The sequence below is a fragment of the Dipodomys merriami genome, unplaced genomic scaffold (genome assembly GCF_024711535.1).
Source record: "Dipodomys merriami isolate MVZ:Mamm:240054 unplaced genomic scaffold, mDipMer1.0.p SCAF_25, whole genome shotgun sequence".
NCBI lineage: Eukaryota > Metazoa > Chordata > Mammalia > Rodentia > Heteromyidae > Dipodomys > Dipodomys merriami.
Window position 1 is genome coordinate 16,494,505 of NW_027203937.1, and position 19,836 is coordinate 16,514,340.

The window sequence follows — 19,836 nt, forward strand, 5'->3', positions numbered from 1 at the left end:
CACCCTTTTCCTTGCTTTCTCTCAGTTTTTCCCTCCCATCCCACCCAAAAATTGTATAGTTCATTTTCAACAGATAGAAGTACTTTTTAAAAGAATTGACATCTATTGAACAATTTTCTTCTTTTTTTTTTTGCTGTTAATCTCCTTAAGTAATGAGTGAATTACAAATGAGAGCATGTTTAGAGAGTAAACAAGCATTTTTATGTAAGAAAGCTTCAGTCTATTTTTTTTAACTGTATTTTTTTTGTCTTTTCTTTTTTGGTACTGGGGATCGAACCCAGGACGTTACACTTGCTAGGCAAGTGCTTTGCCACTGAGCTACATCCCAGCCCCTCAATCTATGTTTTTATAGCTTCAGGTCTTACTAATAGCTCTCTATGGGTATGAAAAGGGGGGCAGTTTGTGAGATGTAAAGTACATATAGACCCATGATACCATAGCTAATACAACAAATATAAAAAGCTACTTTAGTACCTCAGATCCTGTCCCTGATATCTCCTTTAGAGGTAATTGCTATTTTTAGTTTCTCTTTCCTTTTTTTAATATAGAATGTGTCTGGATGCTAAATAAATATACACATGCATCTTTTTATAGAAGTTAAAATATTATGTATATCCTTTTGTTTTCCCTTTTATTTATTATCTTGGAAATTTGGCATAGAAATTGCAGTTTAAAATGATTTGCTTAGGGCTAGGAAGGTGACTCAGTGGTAGAGTGCTTGCCTTGCATGCCTGAGGCCCTGGGTTCAATCCCTCAGCACCACATAAGCAAGAAGAAAAAAGCCAGAAGTAGCAGTGTGGCTCAAGTGGTAGAGCACTAGCCTTGAGCTGAAGAGCTGAGGGACAGCCCTCAGGCCCAGAGTTCAGGCCCCACGACCAGACTCAAAAAAATAAATAAATAAAATAAAATGATTTGCTTATAGTTTCTTAGATCTTTACATCAATTTATTTAAATTATAGTGATTTCAAGATTTTAGCAATAATAAAATACAAATGTAATTTCATTTATTTGAATGGAAAATATAAAATATTTATGGCTATAGATAGCTTTGTTTGTTTTTGCAAGTACTGGGGATTAACACAGGGCCTTGTGTTGTGTTTGGTACTCTACCACTTGAACCACTCCTCCAGTCCTTTTGCTTTAAATTTGTTTATCAGGCTGGGTGCTCGTGGCTTACATTTGTAATTCTAACTACGCAGGAGGCTGAGATCTTAGGATCTTGGTTCAAAGCCAGCCCAGGCAGGAAAGTCCATGAGATTCTTATCTCCAGTTAACTACCAAAAAACTGGAAGTGGTACTGTGACTTAAAGTGGTAGAGCGCTAGCCTTGAGCAAAAAAGCTCAGGAACAGTGTCCAGGTCCCCCAAATTCAAGTGACCAACAACAACAGTAAAATATTTTTGTCAGATAGGGCCTCATGCTCTTTTATGGGATATCCTTGGGCCATTATCCTCCTACCTTAGCCCCTGAGAAGCTGGTATTATGGTGTATGCCACCACACCTAGCTTGTTCTTGAGATAGACTCTTGCTAACTTTTGTCCTGGCTTGCCTTGAATGATGATTCTTCTGACTCTGCCTTCTGAGTAGCTAGGATTACAAGTATGTATTACCACACCCAATCACATAAATAGCTTTTAAGTTATATTTTTAAGGTTTGTGAAAAACATGTAATTTAATACCTATCCGTTAAGTTCTGGAGAAGTCTGAATTTAAAATTGATTTTGAATGATTTTTATTATAGTTGTTTAGCTCTTTTTATCATACAAGTTTACTTTTTGTGTAATGAGTCATGATTTTTCTATACATTTTTATTTCTCTCTCACCAGCTTCTAAGATAAGCAAAAATTAGGTTAGTATTGGCTGCTTAGATTCGTAATAGGGAATGGAATTCTTAGGCCCTGTTCTAGTATCTGTGCAATTATACATTAGGAAGTATATTCAATAAACTAATTGAATTTATGTCTGGCAGATCAATTTTCTGTTTACATAGCTATAGTACAAACAAATATTGTTTTGCTTTAATACAATTTGTTTTAAATTATTATTTGAAGCATTATTTAGCTGCTTGATAAAATTATTTTGTTAAGATGGTTTAGGCTATAGAGCCAGACTAACCTCGGTTTCAATCTTGTCTAAATCTCCAGTACTAGCTTCGTGCTACTAGGCTTTCTCTGTAAATCTTGGTTTCTTGATGCTCACATATGGACAAATGTTTGTTCATGTGAAGTGAAGTCATTGCTGTGGACAGAATAATCTGTGAGCCCAAAACCATGTGTAGTTCAATACTTTGATGAAAAATCACTGACAGACCACCCCAGTTAAAGTGTCACTAATTATATGACAATACCAGATGAACTGTCTACATAATAAAACCCCATTCAGTTTTTGCTGTCTTGCCTATTTTTAAATAGCTTTCCTCAAATTTCTTTTATGTATCAATTCTGGTCATATAATAGACATGGGAATATGTTTGTAGCTCAGATAATTGTCATTGGTTAGAATTTTCTCTTAATGGCTGTTCATATTTTTATGTATGCTGTAGTTGTTAGTGTGTGTGACTTGTTTAAAATGTAAACTCTTTGACTCTAGGATATCATAGATACCTATATGTAGATAGGTTTTCATCTGTAGATTCTATATCTCTGTCTATATAGATATATAGATATTCATCAATTTTGAGCAGATTAAAATTATAGTTAGTAGATTATCTGTGTGTCTTCTCATTAATTTGGTTGTGTACTTCAGTTATTTTAATTTCTACTATAACCAGAAAAACTTCCATTTAGCTTATATATTAATACATTTTATGTCTTTAAAAGTACAAACATACTCTAATATCTAGCACCTTTTAGGTACCTTGTTTTATAATTCTGAATATTCCCTTATCTTATTGAATATACAACATTGAGTCTACATTGGGTTCTCAGAGGGTTTGATATTAAAACCCTTGACCCTGATTATCTTTTTGTTTTGTTTTATTTTTTAATAGAATCCCAAAACAAAAGAGCAGATTGAGACTCTGTTACGGAATGGGATGAACAAGGAACTACGAGATCGTCTTTGTTGCCGGATGACTTTTGGAACTGCGGGGCTTCGATCTGCCATGGGGGCAGGGTTTTGTTATATTAATGACCTTACAGTAATACAATCAACACAGGTATGATTTATAGCTATTATATATGTCTTTTTCTCACTTCATTATCTTGCTTTATAAATTATTATTTTTTTAAGTCCATAAAACTCTTCAATTAACTGCCAGAAAACTGGAAGTGGCACTATGGCTCAAAGTGGTAGAGTGCTAGCTCAGTAATAGCACCCAAGCCCTGAGTTCAAGCCACATAACTGACAAACAAAAAACAAAAAACACCTGAGAACTGATATGAAAGGTTTATTTTGGCTCATGGTTTCAAATATTTCAGCCCATGGTTTCTTAGGCCTGTTGCTTTTGGGCAAGAGTATGAAGTGGAGGAAGCTAGTCATCTCATGGCAGCTAAGAAGGCAAGAAGAAAGTTATGAAAAGTCTAAAGTCCCATTCCTCTATTCAAGTGCATGCCTCCAATGATCAACTTCCTCAAATAGACACACCTCTAAAAGTTCCCTCCACCTTCCAGTAGAACCATAGGCTGGGACCAAGCCTATATAAATTAGTGCTTTTCTTTAATAAAATTATAATTTGTGGAGGGGAAGGGAAAAAACAGGGATACAGAGATAAATAGGGATACAGGTGGACCCATTACAACAATGAGACGTACAAGTCGTTATGTTGAAAATGAACTTTACAACTTTGGTGAGGGGAGAGGGGGATTGGGGGGGTGGGGGGGAGGATGGGATGGGGAGGGGAAACAAAGGAGGAAGCTACAATGCTTGATAAGAAGTGTACTCATTATCTTGGCCATGTAATTGTAACCCTTCTGTACAGTATTTTCACAATAAAAAAAGAAATAATTTTCAGTGGAGATAGAATCAGAAATAAACATACTATTCATAACCCCCCCCCAAAATAAATAAGAAATCATTTTGGTCTGGGAAGGTGGCTCAGTGGTAGAGCGCTTGCCTTGCATGCATGAGGCCCTGGGTTCAATTCCTCAGCACCACATAAGCAAAAAAAGAAAAAAGCCGGAAGTGGCACTGTGGCTCAAGTGGTAGAGTGCTAGCTTTGAGCCGAAGAACTGAGTGATAGTGCCCAGGCCCAGAGTTCAGGCCCAGGACTGGACCAAAAAAAATAAATAAATAAAAGAAATCATTTTGTCCAAAAAGGTATTCTCATGTAAGTAAAAAGTGTAGACCAAATTCTGACCTTTGGTCTTACTCAAGGCCTATCTTAGAAGTAAATTATCTATCTTCAAGGCCATAAACTAACTTTATAATTGTTATTTCTGACAATGTCAACTTCTTGACAGTGTTACTTTGCATTTTAAACCAAGAAATGAATACTGACATATCTAATTAATCTAAAGAAACAGACCTAGGAAGATTATTACTTTTTTGGCATATGCTATTCGGGAAAGTTAACCAGAATATTTAGAAAATTGAGTTTAAAATATTCACTTAAACATGGTTTTTCATATCCATTTAAGAGTTCTTTTAAGACAGTTGTAATTTTTCTCCATTTTTATGCCTAGCATTTTGGAAACACATTTTTTTCTCTTCCCAGCAAATCATCTTTACCACTTTAAGAGTTATACTTTTGAGGCTAATAATACATTTAGTATACACTAAAAATAGTTCTGGGGGCTGGGAAGGTGGCTCAGTGGTTGAGCTCTTGCCTTGCATGCATGAGGCCCTGGGTTCGATTCCTCAGCACCACATAAGCAAAAAGAAAAAAGCGGGAAGTGGCGCTGTGGCTCAAGTGGTAGAGCGCTAGCCTTGAGCTGAAGAGCTGAGGGACAGCGCCCAGGCCCAGAGTTCAGGCCCCACGACCGGACCCCCCCCCCCCCAAAAAATAGTTCTGGGCTATAAAGTATCTCAGTAGACATAATTGTAATCAGTATTACCAAATGGTAAATCATATTTAGCCTTCCTCTGAATAGAATTGAAGGTAAGTATAATGGATGGAGAAGAGATAATAAACAATAGGTAGGATATGTGCCTCTGTCTCTGCCCCATCCCCATTTCTTTTCTAGTCCTTGGTCAGAAATGCTTTCATTCAGTTTATATGTATATTGAATTTTCTCGTACTCAAAACCACATGGAATCTGTCTTAAGGCCTAACCCTTTTCAGACTCTAGATAGAAGAGGATAAAATAAAATGAATTCTTACAGCAGAGAATAAGGCCCTTTACAGTTTTAAACAGTACTCTCATCAGAAATAAATTGGCAAAACTAACCCAATTGGCCTATTTAAAAAATCTATCTCTATTGGGAAAAATTATCATACTTGAACTACTAAAAAGGCTGGAAATGGAGTTCTGACTCAGTAGTGTAGCACTAGCCTTGAGTAAAAGAAGCTCAAGGATAACACCCAGGCCCTGAGTTCAATCCCCAGGAATGGCTAAAAAAAAAAAAAAAAAAAAAAAAAAAAAAGAAAAGAAAGAAATATTGGAGAACTATGGTGATGATGTAACATATTTGTCATAAATAGGTCAAATCTTTGGGTTAGTTTTGGTCTTATGATTTAGAAAGGATCTCTGATGGTCAAAATTTTGGACTCTTCTAACGTTTGCTGGGGGTTTTGGTTGTTGTTGATTTTTGTTTTTGTTTTTGTTTTGTTTTTTTTGTGGTTCATGGGGCTTGAACTCTGGGCCTGGGTGCTATCCCTCAGCTCTTCAGCTCAAGTCTAGTGCTCTGCCACTTGAGCCACAGTGCCACTTCTGGTTTTCTAGTGGTTTATTGGAGATCAGAGTCTCACAGCCTTTCCTGCCCGGGCTGGCTTTGAACCGTGATCCTCAGATCTCAGCCTTCTGAGTAGCTAGGATTACAGGCGTGAGCCACCACATCCGGCAATTTTTTTTTTAACTTACTGATTTCATGTCCCATTTTTCCCCTCATGTTTTATGTTTTGGATTGGATTTAGTGAGTACTAAATTGATATTTCTGTACTATTAAGTATGTCTGAAAATTCAAGAAATGTTTGTCATCTCCTCGTTGTAGATGAAGCAAAAATGTTCCCACATTTGAGAGCCTGAGCATACAGGCAGAAGGCAGTTCCCTGGAGCCAATAAACAGTACAACAGCAAAAGCTATGAGATTTTAAAATCTTATGCAATGCCATCATTGGAGCTGGGATATAGCAATAGTAGAGTATTTGTCTAACATGCTTGAGGCCCTGGATTTATCCCTAGTACTGGTAAAAAGACGGGGTAGGTAGGTAGGGATTATTAAAATGCAAGCATTTACCAGTAGCTAATCTTTTGCATATATTTGCTTCAGGGAATGTACACATATCTAGAAAGATGTTTTTCAGACTTCAAGCAGAGAGGCTTTGTTGTTGGATATGACACTCGAGGTCAAGTAACTAGCAGCTGCAGCAGCCAAAGGTATGATGTTATTATTGTTTCAAAGATGGAGGAGTGGAATAAAGCATTTGATTTTTCTTTCATTTGCTAATAGAATTTCTGAAACAGGAGAATTTCAAATAGAAATATGATTACATGCTGTTTATTTAGAGCAAAAGAGTTTCAAAGATAAGCTTTAGATTTTACAAAAAGAAGACAGGTGAGGTGAGGACATAGCTCAAGTGGTACCTACCTAGCAAGCATGAAGCCTCACTTCAAACCCCAGTACTGCAAAAAAAAATTAAAGATTAGAAAAAAAGAAATATAAGAGAGTTCACATTTAAAATGATATCTTAGTGTATAGTATAATGTTAATTTTTTAGTAAAGTTATGAGTAGTTATGTAGCTTGTATTCATATAATCTTTTTTGCTTCATTTTAGAGCATTTTCATAACTTGATAATCTTGATACATTAATATAAGTGAGTAATTGTTTTTCAGAGAGTAATTGTATATTTAAAAATTATTTTATTTCACTTGCTCCATTTTTATTACCTGTTAGGTTTTATTTTATAGTTCAAAAGCCATCAAAAATGAACAAGAGGGGCTGGGAAGGTGGCTCAGTGGTAGAGCGCTTGCCTTGCATGATCAAGGCCCTGGGTTCAATTCCTCAGCACCACATAAGAAAAAAGCCGGAAGTGGCACTGTGGCTCAAGTGGTAGAGTGCTAGCCTTGAGCTGAAGAGCTGAGGGACAGCGCCCAGGCCCAGAGTTCAGGCTCCACGACCGGACCCAAAAAAAAAAAAATGAACAAGAGTAAAAGTATTATAGTGTCAGTTGTATTTTTCTTTTTCCTTTTTCTGGTACCAGGCTTGAACTGAGGGCTTCATGTTCTCTCTCACTTGCTCACATTGGCACTCTGCCACTTGAGCCACACCTCCAGCCCTACTTTTTTATAGTTAATTAAAGATGGAGTCTTTCAGACTTTTCTGCTCCAGTTCTCTTTCACCCTCTTGAGGAGTTAGGATTACAGAACTGGAGCCTGAGTTATAATGTTAATCCGGTTCATTGTTAAGCTCTTTTAAGTTTTTAAAGTTTTTTTTTTTGTTTTTATTTTGGTATACATAGAGCTGGGGATAGATGGAAAGCCCTGCATATATTAAGCAGGTGATCTATCATTGAGCTACATCCCTTTCATTAAAATCTTACTTAACATTTTCAAATGGTGCGTACAGCATAAATAATCAGTGATTTTAAGAAGGGTTGTCTAGATGTGGTGGTAGAAGCTTTTAATCCCAGCACAAAGGAGATTCAGCAGGAGAGTCGTAAGTTAGAAGCCAGCTTATCCTATTGCAAGATGTAAAGCTACTATATATTCAGATAACTTACATGAAACAATTACCATGTTTAAGATTATTTTTAAAAATTAAGCTAAAAACTAAGTGAAGTCTTCTCTTATTTCCCCTTAGGCTTGCTAAACTCACTGCTGCAGTCTTGCTGGCTAGAGATGTTCCTGTTTACCTTTTTTCAAGATATGTTCCTACACCTTTTGTAGTAAGTATTTTGTGCTAGTTTGATGCCCTGAAAAAGATTTCTCAAATCAACTAAGATTCCAATTTTTGTCATGTGCATGGCTCTGTATTGAGTGACATGAGGAGCTAAAGGAAGGAAAACACATTCTGTTTTGAATTTATTTTCATTTCAACCATCTATGAATTGGATCTGGCTGGGTGCCAGTGGCTCACACCTATAATCCTAGCTACTCAGGAGGCTGAGATCTGAGGATTGCTATTCAAAGACGGCCTGGGCAGGAAAGTCCATAAGATTCTTTATCTCTAATTAACTACAAAACAAAGGCCAAAAATGGCCCTGTGGTTCAAAGTGGTAGAACATTACCCTTGAGCACAAAAGCTAAGGGATAGCACCCAGGCCTTGAGTTCAAGCCCCAGACTAGCACCAAAAAAAATAAAATAACTGGATCTGTAAAAGATGACAAATTCAGACATGAGTGGACTTTCTTTCAGAAATTGATTTTGGGGGCTGACACAAACAATTATAGGTAGATTTGTACATACCAAGAGCCAGTTTGAGCTGGGTTATATGTGTAAAAATCCTATTTTCAATGATGATAGCACGCACATCATTACTAGCCAAATCACAAAGGAAGTCTCAGCAAATATAAAAGACTTCTTTTCAAGCCATATACCTAGGCACTGATACAGTAAATTAGAGGTAAAAAGTCCATAAAACCGCTTCTGTTTGGAATTTTTAAAATATACTTCATTAATAATTCATGATTGAAGGAAAATATAACAAAGATGAAGAACTGTAGACAATCCTTGTTTTAATACAGGTTCATTGTCATAAAGACAGCCATTATCAGTGTTTGTGAAAATCTTTGTGGTCCCTTTTGGGAATGAGGGACGATCCTTGGCCATTATTAATCCTTGGCCCTGGGTTTGATTCCTCAGCACCTCATAAACAGAAAAAGCTGGAAGTGGTGCTATGGCTCAAGTGGTAGAGTGCTAGCCTTGAGCTGAAGAGCTGAGGGACATTGTCCAGGCCCAGAATTCAGGCCTCGCTACTGACAAAAAAAAAAAAAAAAGACTGATGATTAGTCATTGGCCATGATGGATATGTTATATTCATAGTGACAGCTGAAGTTTGAACATGTTAGGGGACTGGTATTATTTAACAAAAATGTGGTATTCAAAATTTGAACTATGTAAAGCAAATTATGGAACAGAGTTACTCTCTCCTAAAATGTAAATTTATACTTTGGACACAGTTATTAGGTAAAACAGAGTTTAAAATGAGCTAAGCCTTTAATATGATTGTGTTAAAAACAGTAAATTTAAGTTAAGTAAAAGGAATAACATAGTGTAAGATACAAGAAGAAAATAAGTAAATAGAAAATAAAAAGCAAGAGATGTGGCTCAAGTACTAAATTGCCTGCCAAGCAAGTTTGAGGTCCTGAATTCAAACCCCAATATAAAAAAGAAAGGCGGAGGGGGGACCAAGATGGCGACGGGGCAGTAGGGAAACGCCACAGCTCTCTCCAACCAAAAAGAGAGTTCGAGTTCCTACGCTTAATCTCCCCAAGAGACCTACAACAACAAAAAGACGAACACTCAGAGAAAAACCAGAGGCGGAGAATAACAAAAAAAGAAAGAGAGAAAAAGAATTTCAAAACAGAGAAAAGCGAAGACCCCTCCCCCAACCTTTACTGGCCGCGCGGCAGTGCGCCAAGCCGCCGGCCAGCCGGCCCCGGCGGGGGCTGGGGGAGCCCCAGAGACACAGCAGAGACACAGGGGGCCGCTTTCAGAACATCAGGTACTGGTTTGCAGAACAGCAGATCGCCAGGAACAGAGAAACCTACCAGCCGGGAGTCTCCACGAGGATCCCACCCCCACCCCTCACTCTCCACCCGAGCAGAGAGGCTCCATCCCGCCAAGCCGCTCGGCATCAGCAGAGTGACAAAAGGACCTGCCAGCAGACCACCCGGGCCGCCTGATCGCGATAGCAACGATCCAGCACTCTCCACCCGAGCAGAGAGGTTCCATCCCGCCAAAGCCGCTTGGCGCCAGCAGTGCGACAAAGGGTCCTGTCTGCAAACCACCCGCCCGCCCGATCACGATCGCAACGACCCGGCGGGGTCACTTGGGCCCCAGAGGTACCGAGAAGAAGCTGCCTGAGCGTGGACACTCTTGACCCGACAGCTTCGACAGAGGCAGAGACAGAAAAGAATCACACAGAGCCACCACCGCCCAACCCAGCCCGGATTGCAACAACAACTGACGACCTACACCACACAGAAACAACCAGCTCCAGGGTGAGTACCCCACAGGGGAAGTGTATCCCTCAAGGGAGACCAGAGCTGGAGGGAATCCCCAGACCCTGACCTAGACTCCCTACCCCAGCACCCGGACCACAGGACCCACTAAAACTGGGAACTGTTTGAGAGCTCCACCAGCCCGTGGAGCACACTCAGCTGGCCAGGCTAGAGCAAGAGCACCCCTGGAAGGGAGCTTAAATGCCCAAGCCAGGAACAGCGCCCCTGGGTCAAGACTACCAACAGTAGAAGAAATTCGAACTGTGTCCCCCAGGCTGTATAACCTAGGTGGTATACACATCAGCACAGGCCTAACGAGTGCGCTCCAGGCTGCATAACCTAGGTGGTATACACATCAGCACAGGCCTAACAAGCGCGCTCCAGGCTGGGGCCGGAACCAGGCCCGGGGATCCGGCGCCTGAACAACACAACCAACTCCTCCCAATTGAAGTAAAAAGCTGAGCATACGCCTCAACAGAGGGGAGAAAACCAGGAAACAACACTCCCCCGGGAAGCACGCCTGTGACAACAAAAGACCTGGAGGCCCAGGACAAGAGAAGCCCAAACCCCACCAAAACTCCACCCATATACCCTAGACTGAGAATTGGGCAACACAGGCTGCCAGCACCTGATAGTAAGCAGGAGCTCAGACTGTTAAGGCGGCTCAGCAATAGAGTGATAGTCTTGGATGTATGAGGCCCTGGATCTGATTCCTCAGCATCACAAAAGCAAAAAGGGTCAGAAGTGGTGCTGTGGCTCAAATGGTAGGGTGCCAGCCTTGAGCTGAAAAGCTGAGGGACAGCACCCAAACCTAGAGTTCAAGCCCACAACCAGCCCAAAACAAATAAACAAAAACACATCAGGAGCTCATAGCAGACTCCAGCATTTGGGAGAGTGCATCCAGAGCATCTGTTCTTCACAAGAGCACCCGTAGGAGCAAACACAAGCAGTCTAGGCTGCTCAACCCTTCCAAAGGCGGGAACTGCCAGCAATCTACAGCAGAGAGCTGAGAATCCTAAGTCAGAATAGCAGCTGGAAATAGGCTCCCAATAGAACCCAGATCAGGCACAGACTCTCTCTACCAATACAGAATCAGCAACCAAGCAAAGACAGACACACCAAAACAAAATTGAAGAGCAGTCTCCTGAACCTCCATGCGAAAATCACAGAGAAAAATCACAAGGTTTACTACCACCCAGGACAGCAAGCCCACCTCAAAAGCCAGCAGCCACACAGGGGAGAGCCCCAGTGGGAACAAAGCAGGAATGGAAGACAAAGGCTACTTCCAAGGGTTGCTGGAGGCAATGACTCAAGAAATAAAGCGAGAAATTGATCAGAAATTGAAAGAGCACAAGGATGAACTATCCAAAGAGATACAGGGTATCAAACAAGAGATGCATGCAAAAATAGAAGCTGCACAAACCTCAGTAAGAAGTGAGATAAATGCCAAATTAGAGGTAATGCATACCTCATTGAGAGGTGAGATCAGTACTCTGAGAACCAACATTGAATCCATAAAGGGATCCATTTCCTCCATGCAAACCACAATAGAAGCCACTGTCAACAGAGTGAATGAAATGGAAGGTAGGGTGTCAGATACAGAAGACAGAATACACCAACTGGACCAAAAAGTGACAGATATGGAAAAAACACTCAAATTAAACCAAAGGGATATTCAAGAGCAAGCAGATAATGCTAAAAAATTTAACCTTCGCATAATTGGAGTGGACGAAGGTGAGGAATTCCAGAGCAAGGGAATGCAACACCTATTTAACAAGATAATCAATGAAAATTTTCCCCACCTCAAAAACGACCATCTTAACTACATCACAAAAGCTTATCGAACACCCAACAAGCAAGACCCCAGGAGAAACACTTCTAGACACATTATAGTAAAAATGATAGATCTGAATAATAAGGAAACAATCCTTCATGCAGCAAAAATGAAGAAGGAGCTATACTACAATGGGAAAAAAATAAGAATTACTGCAGATCTCTCCACACAAACAATGAATGCAAGAAAAGCCTGGGAAAGCACCATACGAGCCCTGAGAGCCAATAACTGCCAACCCAGACTGATCTACCCGGCAAAGCTAGCATTCACATTTGATGGAGAACTGAAAACTTTTAATAGCAAAGAAAAACTAAATGAATACATAAACATTAAGCCAGCATTACAAAGAATTCTAAGAGGGGGGACACAACCTGAAGAAAGCAGCCAGGAACTGGGGCCTGCCCCAAACAGGCGTTACTCAAAGTCTAACTGAGCAAGCACAGGAGGAAAGGAAAAAAGAAAAACTTAGGAAAACAGAATGGCAGGGACAACAATGCATCTCTCTATACTTTCTCTTAATATAAATGGGCTGAATTCGCCAATTAAAAGAAAACGAACTGAGGACTGGATAAGAAAACAAGACCCATCCATCTGTTGCCTTCAGGAGACCCACCTCTCAGCCAAACATACAAACAAACTCAGAGTGAAGGGGTGGAAAAGGATCTACCAATCAAACGCCCCCAGTAAGAAAGCAGGTGTAGCTATCCTGATATCTGACAAAATAAACTTTTCATTAAAATCAGTACAGAAAGACAAGGACGGACACTACATATTAATAAAGGGAACAATCCAAGAGGAGGATATAACCATCATCAACTTATATGCCCCAAATATTGGTGCACCCAGATATGTCAAACAAATGCTCTCAAACTTACAGAATAAAATAGATCCCAATACGATAATACTAGGAGACTTTAACACACCACTCTCACCAAAGGACAGGTCTACCAACCAGAGGATTGGCAAAGAAGCTACCGAATTAAGAGAGGCCATACTTCAAGCGGAATTAACTGACATCTACCGAGTATTTTACCCTAAAACAACACAGTACACATTCTTCTCAGCAGCTCACGGAACTTTCTCCAAAATAGACCATATCATAGTTCATGCAAGGAACTTAAGCAAATACAAAGGGATCGACATAATCCCCTGTATCCTATCTGACCACAGTGGAATCAAGCTAGCTCTCAATAACAAAGCATACCGCAGAAATTTCTCCAATACATGGAAATTGAACAGCACACTCCTTAACAATGCCTGGATAACAGAAGAGATCAGAGAAGAAATAAAGCATTTCCTACAATTCAATGAAAATGAAAACACCTCACAAAGAAACTTGTGGGACACAGCAAAAGCAGTCCTGAGGGGCAAATTTATTGCCCTCAGTGCCCACATCAAGAGAATGGAGACAGACCAAGTAAATAATTTTATGTTGCAATTAAAACAGCTAGAAAAACAGGAAAAAATGGGACCTAAAGCTACTAGAAGAAGCCAGATAACCAAATTAAAAGCAGAGATTAACCAATTAGAAAATCAGAAAACCATAACCAAAATAAACCAAACAAAAAGCTGGTTCTTTGAAAAAATAAACAAAATTGATGGCCCATTGGCTAGATTAATTAAAAAAAGAAGAGAGGAAACCCATATTAATAGGATTAGGGATGCCACGGGAAACATCACCACACGTACCCAAGATATCCAAACAATTCTAACAGACTACTTTCAAAAGCTATACTCTCTAAAGGAAGAAAATCGGGCAGAAATGGATGCATTTTTAGAGAAATACAAGTTGCCCAAACTGAGCAAAGAAGAAGTTAACCAATTAAATAAGCCAATATCCTATAATGAGATACAGGAAGCTATCAAAAGTCTTCCAACAAAAAAAAGCCCAGGACCAGATGGATTCACAGCAGAATTCTATAAGACCTTTAAACAAGAACTAATACCCATACTCCTCAAGCTCTTCAGAGAAACAGAGAAGGAAGGAGCTATCCCAAACTCATTCTACGAAGCCAATATCACACTCATCCCCAAACCAGGCAAAGACCCAACCAAAAAGGAGAATTACAGGCCAATCTCCTTGATGAACACAGATGCAAAGATCCTTAACAAGATTCTAGCTAACAGAATCCAGAAACACATAAAAAAAATAATTCACTATGACCAGGTAGGCTTCATCCCAGAGACACAGGGATGGTTTAACATACGTAAGTCAATAAATGTAATCCAACATATCAACAGAGCCAAGGTCAAGAATCACATGATTATTGCTACAGATGCAGAAAAGGCCTTTGACAAAATTCAACATTCATTCATGCTAAAAGCTCTGGAGAAAATAGGAATAGAAGGAACATTTCTAAAAACAATAAAAGCCACTTATGACAGACCAATAGCCAATATTATACTTAATGGGGAAAAGCTGCAACCAATTCTCCTAAAATCAGGAACAAGGCAAGGATGCCCACTGTCTCCACTCTTCAATATAGTCCTAGAACCCTTAGCCAGGGCAATAAGGCAAGAAAAAGACATTAAAGGGATCCGCATAGGGAAAGAAGAAGTTAAACTATCCCTTTTTGCAGATGACATGATACTATACCTCCACGATCCCAAAAACTCCATCCCCAAACTCTTAGAAATCATAAATCACTTCGGCAAAATAGCAGGATACAAAATAAACCCACAAAAATCAGTTGCCTTCCTATACACTGATAATGTACAGGAAGAGAGGGAAATAAAGGGAGCAACCCCATTCACAATAACCTCCCGAAAAATAAAATATTTAGGAATTAACCTAACCAAAGATGTAAAAGAACTATTTAATGAGAACTATAAAAAGTTAAAGAAAGAAATTGCAGAAGACACTAGGAAATGGAAAGACCTCCCATGCTCTTGGATAGGCCGACTTAATATAGTAAAGATGGTAATACTTCCAAAACTAATATACAAATTCAACGCAATTCCTATTAAAATCCCAATGACATACATCACTGAAATACAGAAAACAGTCCAAAAATTCATATGGAACAACAAAAGACCTAGAATAGCCAAAACAATTCTAGGGGATAAAGACAATATGGGAGGGCTATCCAAGCCGAACTTCAAACTCTACTACAGAGCTATAATAACAAAGACAGCATGGTACTGGCACAAAAACAGACCCGAAGACCAATGGAACAGAATAGAAGATCCAGAAATAAACCCACAGGCCTACAGCCAGCTGATATTCGACAAAGGAGCCAAAGACATACAATGGAAGAAACACAGCCTCTTCAACCGCTGGTGCTGGGAAAACTGGGCAGCCACATGCAGAAAACTAAAAGTGGACCCCAGCCTATCACCATGCACCAACATCAACTCAAAATGGATTAAAGACCTTAACATTAAACCTGAATCTCTGAAACTACTGCAGGACAGAGTAGGAGAGACACTTGAACTAATAGGCACAGGAAGGAACTTCCTGAACAGAGTCCCAGGGTCACAACAAATTGGAGAGAGACTCGACAAATGGGACTACCTTAAAATAAAAAGCTTCTGCACAGATAAAGCTATCGCAACCAAGCTAGAAAGACAACCAACTAATTGGGAAAAAATATTTACCAGCAATATATCAGACAAGGGGTTAACATCCTGTATATACAGGGAACTCAAGAAACTAATCCCTCCCAAACCCAACAAACCAATTACTAAATGGGCAAGGGAACTAAAGAGGGACTTCTCAAATGAAGAAATAAAAATGGCAAAGAAACACATGAGGAAATGTTCATCATCCCTGGTGGTGAAGGAAATGCAAATAAAGACAACCCTGAGATACCACCTTACCCCAGTCAGAATGTCCCACATCCACAAATCAGCCAACGACAAATGCTGGAGGGGATGTGGAGAACGAGGAACGCTATTACACTGCTGGTGGGAATGTACACTCATACAACCACTTTGGAAAGCAGTCTGGAGGGTCCTTAGAAAGCTAAAGATTGACCTCCCTTACCACCCAGTCATACCACTTCTAGGCATCTACCCTGAACAACAGGAACCAATATACAAGGACACGTGCACCTCCATGTTTATTGCAGCACTGTTCGCAATAGCTAGGATATGGAAACAACCTAGATGCCCCACCACAGATGAATGGATCCAAAAATTGTGGTATCTATACACAATGGAATATTATGCAGCCATTAGAAATGACAAAATAATGGCATTTGCAGGGAAATGGATGGAGCTAGAAGGAATCATGTTGAGCGAGGTAAGCCAAGAACGAAGAGACAAACAGTACATGGTCTCCCTGATAAGTGGATGATGAATCCAAAATGTTAGGTGATATGACAAAACTAACAGGACTTAAGAAACAAAGAACTCCCACTCATCTGGTTGAACCACTACTAAATATCCCCATGCTGCTGATCACATATATGGTATATAACATATGAGCACCGTTATATATTACAGACTGTGATAGACAATTTGCTCCAGGAAAGTTAGAATGAACTTGTGACTTTAAATGAGCATCATTATTCCACAATACTGTGAATTTCCGGAAATTAAGTAATCACTTAATCACAATCAAAAAAAAAAAAAAAACCTTGGGGAAGGGAGGGAGGGAGGGGATGGTAGGGGGAAAACAATGGAGGGAGTAACAATGTTCAAGAGGAAGTGGAAGTGTACTCATTGCCTCACTCATGTAACTGTAACCCTCTGTATAGTATCTTTACAAAAAAAAAAAAATCAAAAAAAAAAAAAAAAGAACACAGTTGAAAAAAAAAAAAAAAGAAAGGCAAGAGAGAAGGAAGGGATGGAGGAAGAAGGGACGAGAATAGAAAAGAAGTAAAGAGAAGATGGAAAGGAGAAGGAAAGGAAGGGAAGATACTAACAGAGGCAAAATTTAGCTCTCTAGAGAAATAAAAAAAAAAAAAAAAAATGGAAAGAGTGGTCAAAAACAAGGCTGCCGAGGGCTTGCCTTGCATGCCTGAGGCCCCGGGTTTGATTCTTCAGCACCACATAAGCAAAAAGAAAAAAGCCGGAGTGGTGCTGTGACTCAAGTGGCAGAGTGCTAGTCTTGAGCTGAAGAGCTGAGGGGCAACGCCCAGGCCCAGAGTTCAGGCCCCACAACCAGACCAAAAAAAAAAAAACAAGGCTGCCGAGTGCCGGTGGCTCATGCCTGTAATCCTAGCTACTCTGGAGGCTGAGATCTGAGGATCATGGTTCAAAGCCAGCCAGAGCAGGAAAGTCTGTTGAGACTCTTATCTCCCATAAAGCACGCTCAAAAAACCAGAAGTGGTACTGTGGCTCAGAGGTAGAGCATTTGCCTTGAGCTAAAGAGCTCAAGACAGTGCCTAAGCCCAGAGTTTAACCCCCCACAACTGACCAAAAAAAAAAGGCACAAATAAATTAAAAGGTATGCATAATAAATACAGTATAGGTTAAAAAAATTATAACTGTTAAGTGGATAAAAAGATAACAAATGTTTAAACTAAACCAAAGGAGATGAAGGAGAAAGGCCAGTCTAATAATTGAATGGTTCTTGAGTCACATTTTAGAACTGGACCCCACTCACAAATCTGGAGTTGATGAGGTGTTGTCATTTATACCATAATGCTTTCTTCAGTTAGTCAAAGGTACTCTCCTATCAAATGTATGAATGGTTAGGAAGCATAGTGGAATGGTAATATTATTTTTCAGCCATATGCAGTCCAGGAGCTCAAAGCAGTTGCAGGCGTGATGATTACTGCATCTCACAATCGCAAGGAAGACAATGGATACAAGGTAAACCTGGGTAAAATCTTTTTTAAAGCTCTTATTTGATTAAGTGTCTTTTCTACACTAGGGAGTAAAGACAGATATATGATAGAAAGACAAAAAACAGTGGGGGGGTCCATCTTCACACAATGTAGTAGTATTCCTAATGCCCATTTCTGCTTCTCAATATGTGTAATTATGAAGATCTCTTCATTGGTCTTTTTCCTTCTAATTTCCCCAAAATGATCCTCTCTAAAATTATGTTATCTCAAGAATGTGACAAATTAATGGGAGTTCTGAGAAAGAAAGTCAGAAAGCTCACTTTCCCCTCCCTCTGACCTTCTGCCCAGGCCCCCCAATATCCCAGGATTCATTTGCTTTGTCAGCCTCTGTGGCAGGAAGCAGAGTGGTAAGGGATGAAAAGTGGCTCTGGAAGGAAATAGATGTGTAGCACAGTATTGAGTCAGTGGTTTGGGACTTTTGGATAATGAGCTCATATTCTTATATTTGTTGTTGTTGTTGTGTTGTTGTTGCTGCTGTTGTTTGTGTGTGTGTGTGTGTGAGCTCATATTCTTATATTTGTTGTTGTTGCTGGTGGTGGTGGTGGTGGTGTGTGTGTGTGTGTGTGTGTGTGTGTGTGTGTGTGTGAGAGAGAGAGCTCATATTCTTATATTTGTTGTTGGTGGGGGTGGTGGTGGGGGTGGTGGTGGGGGTGGTGGTGGGGGTGGTGGTGTGTGTGTGTGTGTGTGTGTGTGTGTGTGTGTGTATGTGTAGAAAAGTCTCATACTTTGTGTGTGTTTGAAGAAAAGTCTCATACTTTGTGTGTGTGTGTGTGTGTGTGTGTGTGTGTGTGTGTGTGTGTGTGTGTTTGAAGAAAAGTCTCATACTTTCTTTGAACCAGGATCCTCAGCTTCCTGAGTAGCCAGGATTACTGGTGTGAGCCACTACATCTGGCATGGTATACTTTTTTGAAAGATTTTTTTAGGACAGGCATTAGTGGCTCACATCTATAATACTAGCTACTTAGGAAGGAGCCTGACAACTGGAGGATTGCACTTCAAAGCCAGTCTGGGCAGAAATAAGACTCCCCATCTCCAGTTAACCAGCAAAAAAGCTGGACTGGAGGTATAGGGGTGTGTGTGTGTGTGTGTGTGTGTGTGTGTGTGTGTGTGTGTGTGTGTGTGTGTGTGTGTGTGTGTGTGTGTGTGTGTGTGTGTGTGTGTGTGTGTGTGTGTGTGTGTGTGTGTGTGTGTGTGTGTGTGTGTGTGTGTGTGTGTGTGTGTGTGTGTGTGTGTGTGTGTGTGTGTTTTTCCAGACATACTGAGCTCTCTTTTAACTGGGAAAAAATTTTTAATACTAATCTAAGATTTGGGGCCTGTCAGCTAAGTGCGTAGTGTGACCATCCACAGACACAGGAAAGAAGTTTGGAGTATATTAAGTTTGAGATACTTGTGGCTCAACCAGATAGCAATGTCATGATGAGTTAGATATGAGATCTGTAACTGAAGGAAGAAGTCTAGGCTGAAGTTACAGATTTTGGGGTAGCCACACATATTACAGCATATAAAAGTATTTGAAAGCCAAGAAATAGGATAGGGTAGAAAGAAAAGAAGTAAAAAATAGATCCCTGGGAATATTAACTTTAACAAAAAAGGGGGAAAAAAAGGGATCTGGAGATGAAATACTAGAATATCTTGGTGTTGTAAAAACCAATGAGTAATAAATACGTTAATTGGCTTTTTTGTATATACTTTGTTTAATTTTAAATAAATTATAATAATGGACAATGATTTCATTTTGTAATGTTTAGTATAATACTGCAAAGTTTTATAGGATATTTCATAACTTCTTACATTATACCTTTAACATGTAGGTATAAATCCAATAAATCCACTATTGGTATATGTCTATTCTAATATGATCAAATTATACCTGCTTATATTTACTTGTATTATTAGTAGAGTAAATTCTAAAAAAAGAAATAATACATAATTTTTAGTGATTTC

General features: G+C 39.7%; 1 protein-coding gene across 1 annotated transcript in view; it reads left to right on the forward strand.

The window, feature by feature from the left end:
- The window catches only part of Pgm2l1 (phosphoglucomutase 2 like 1), a 52,997-nt gene that overhangs the window by 13,712 nt on the left and 19,449 nt on the right, over positions 1-19,836 (forward strand). The window contains exons 2-5 of the mRNA XM_070035020.1: positions 2,989-3,156; positions 6,369-6,475; positions 7,901-7,985; positions 17,774-17,857. Of these exons, the coding sequence (XP_069891121.1) occupies positions 2,989-3,156; positions 6,369-6,475; positions 7,901-7,985; positions 17,774-17,857 (444 nt within the window). The remainder of the gene's footprint in view (positions 1-2,988; positions 3,157-6,368; positions 6,476-7,900; positions 7,986-17,773; positions 17,858-19,836) is intronic.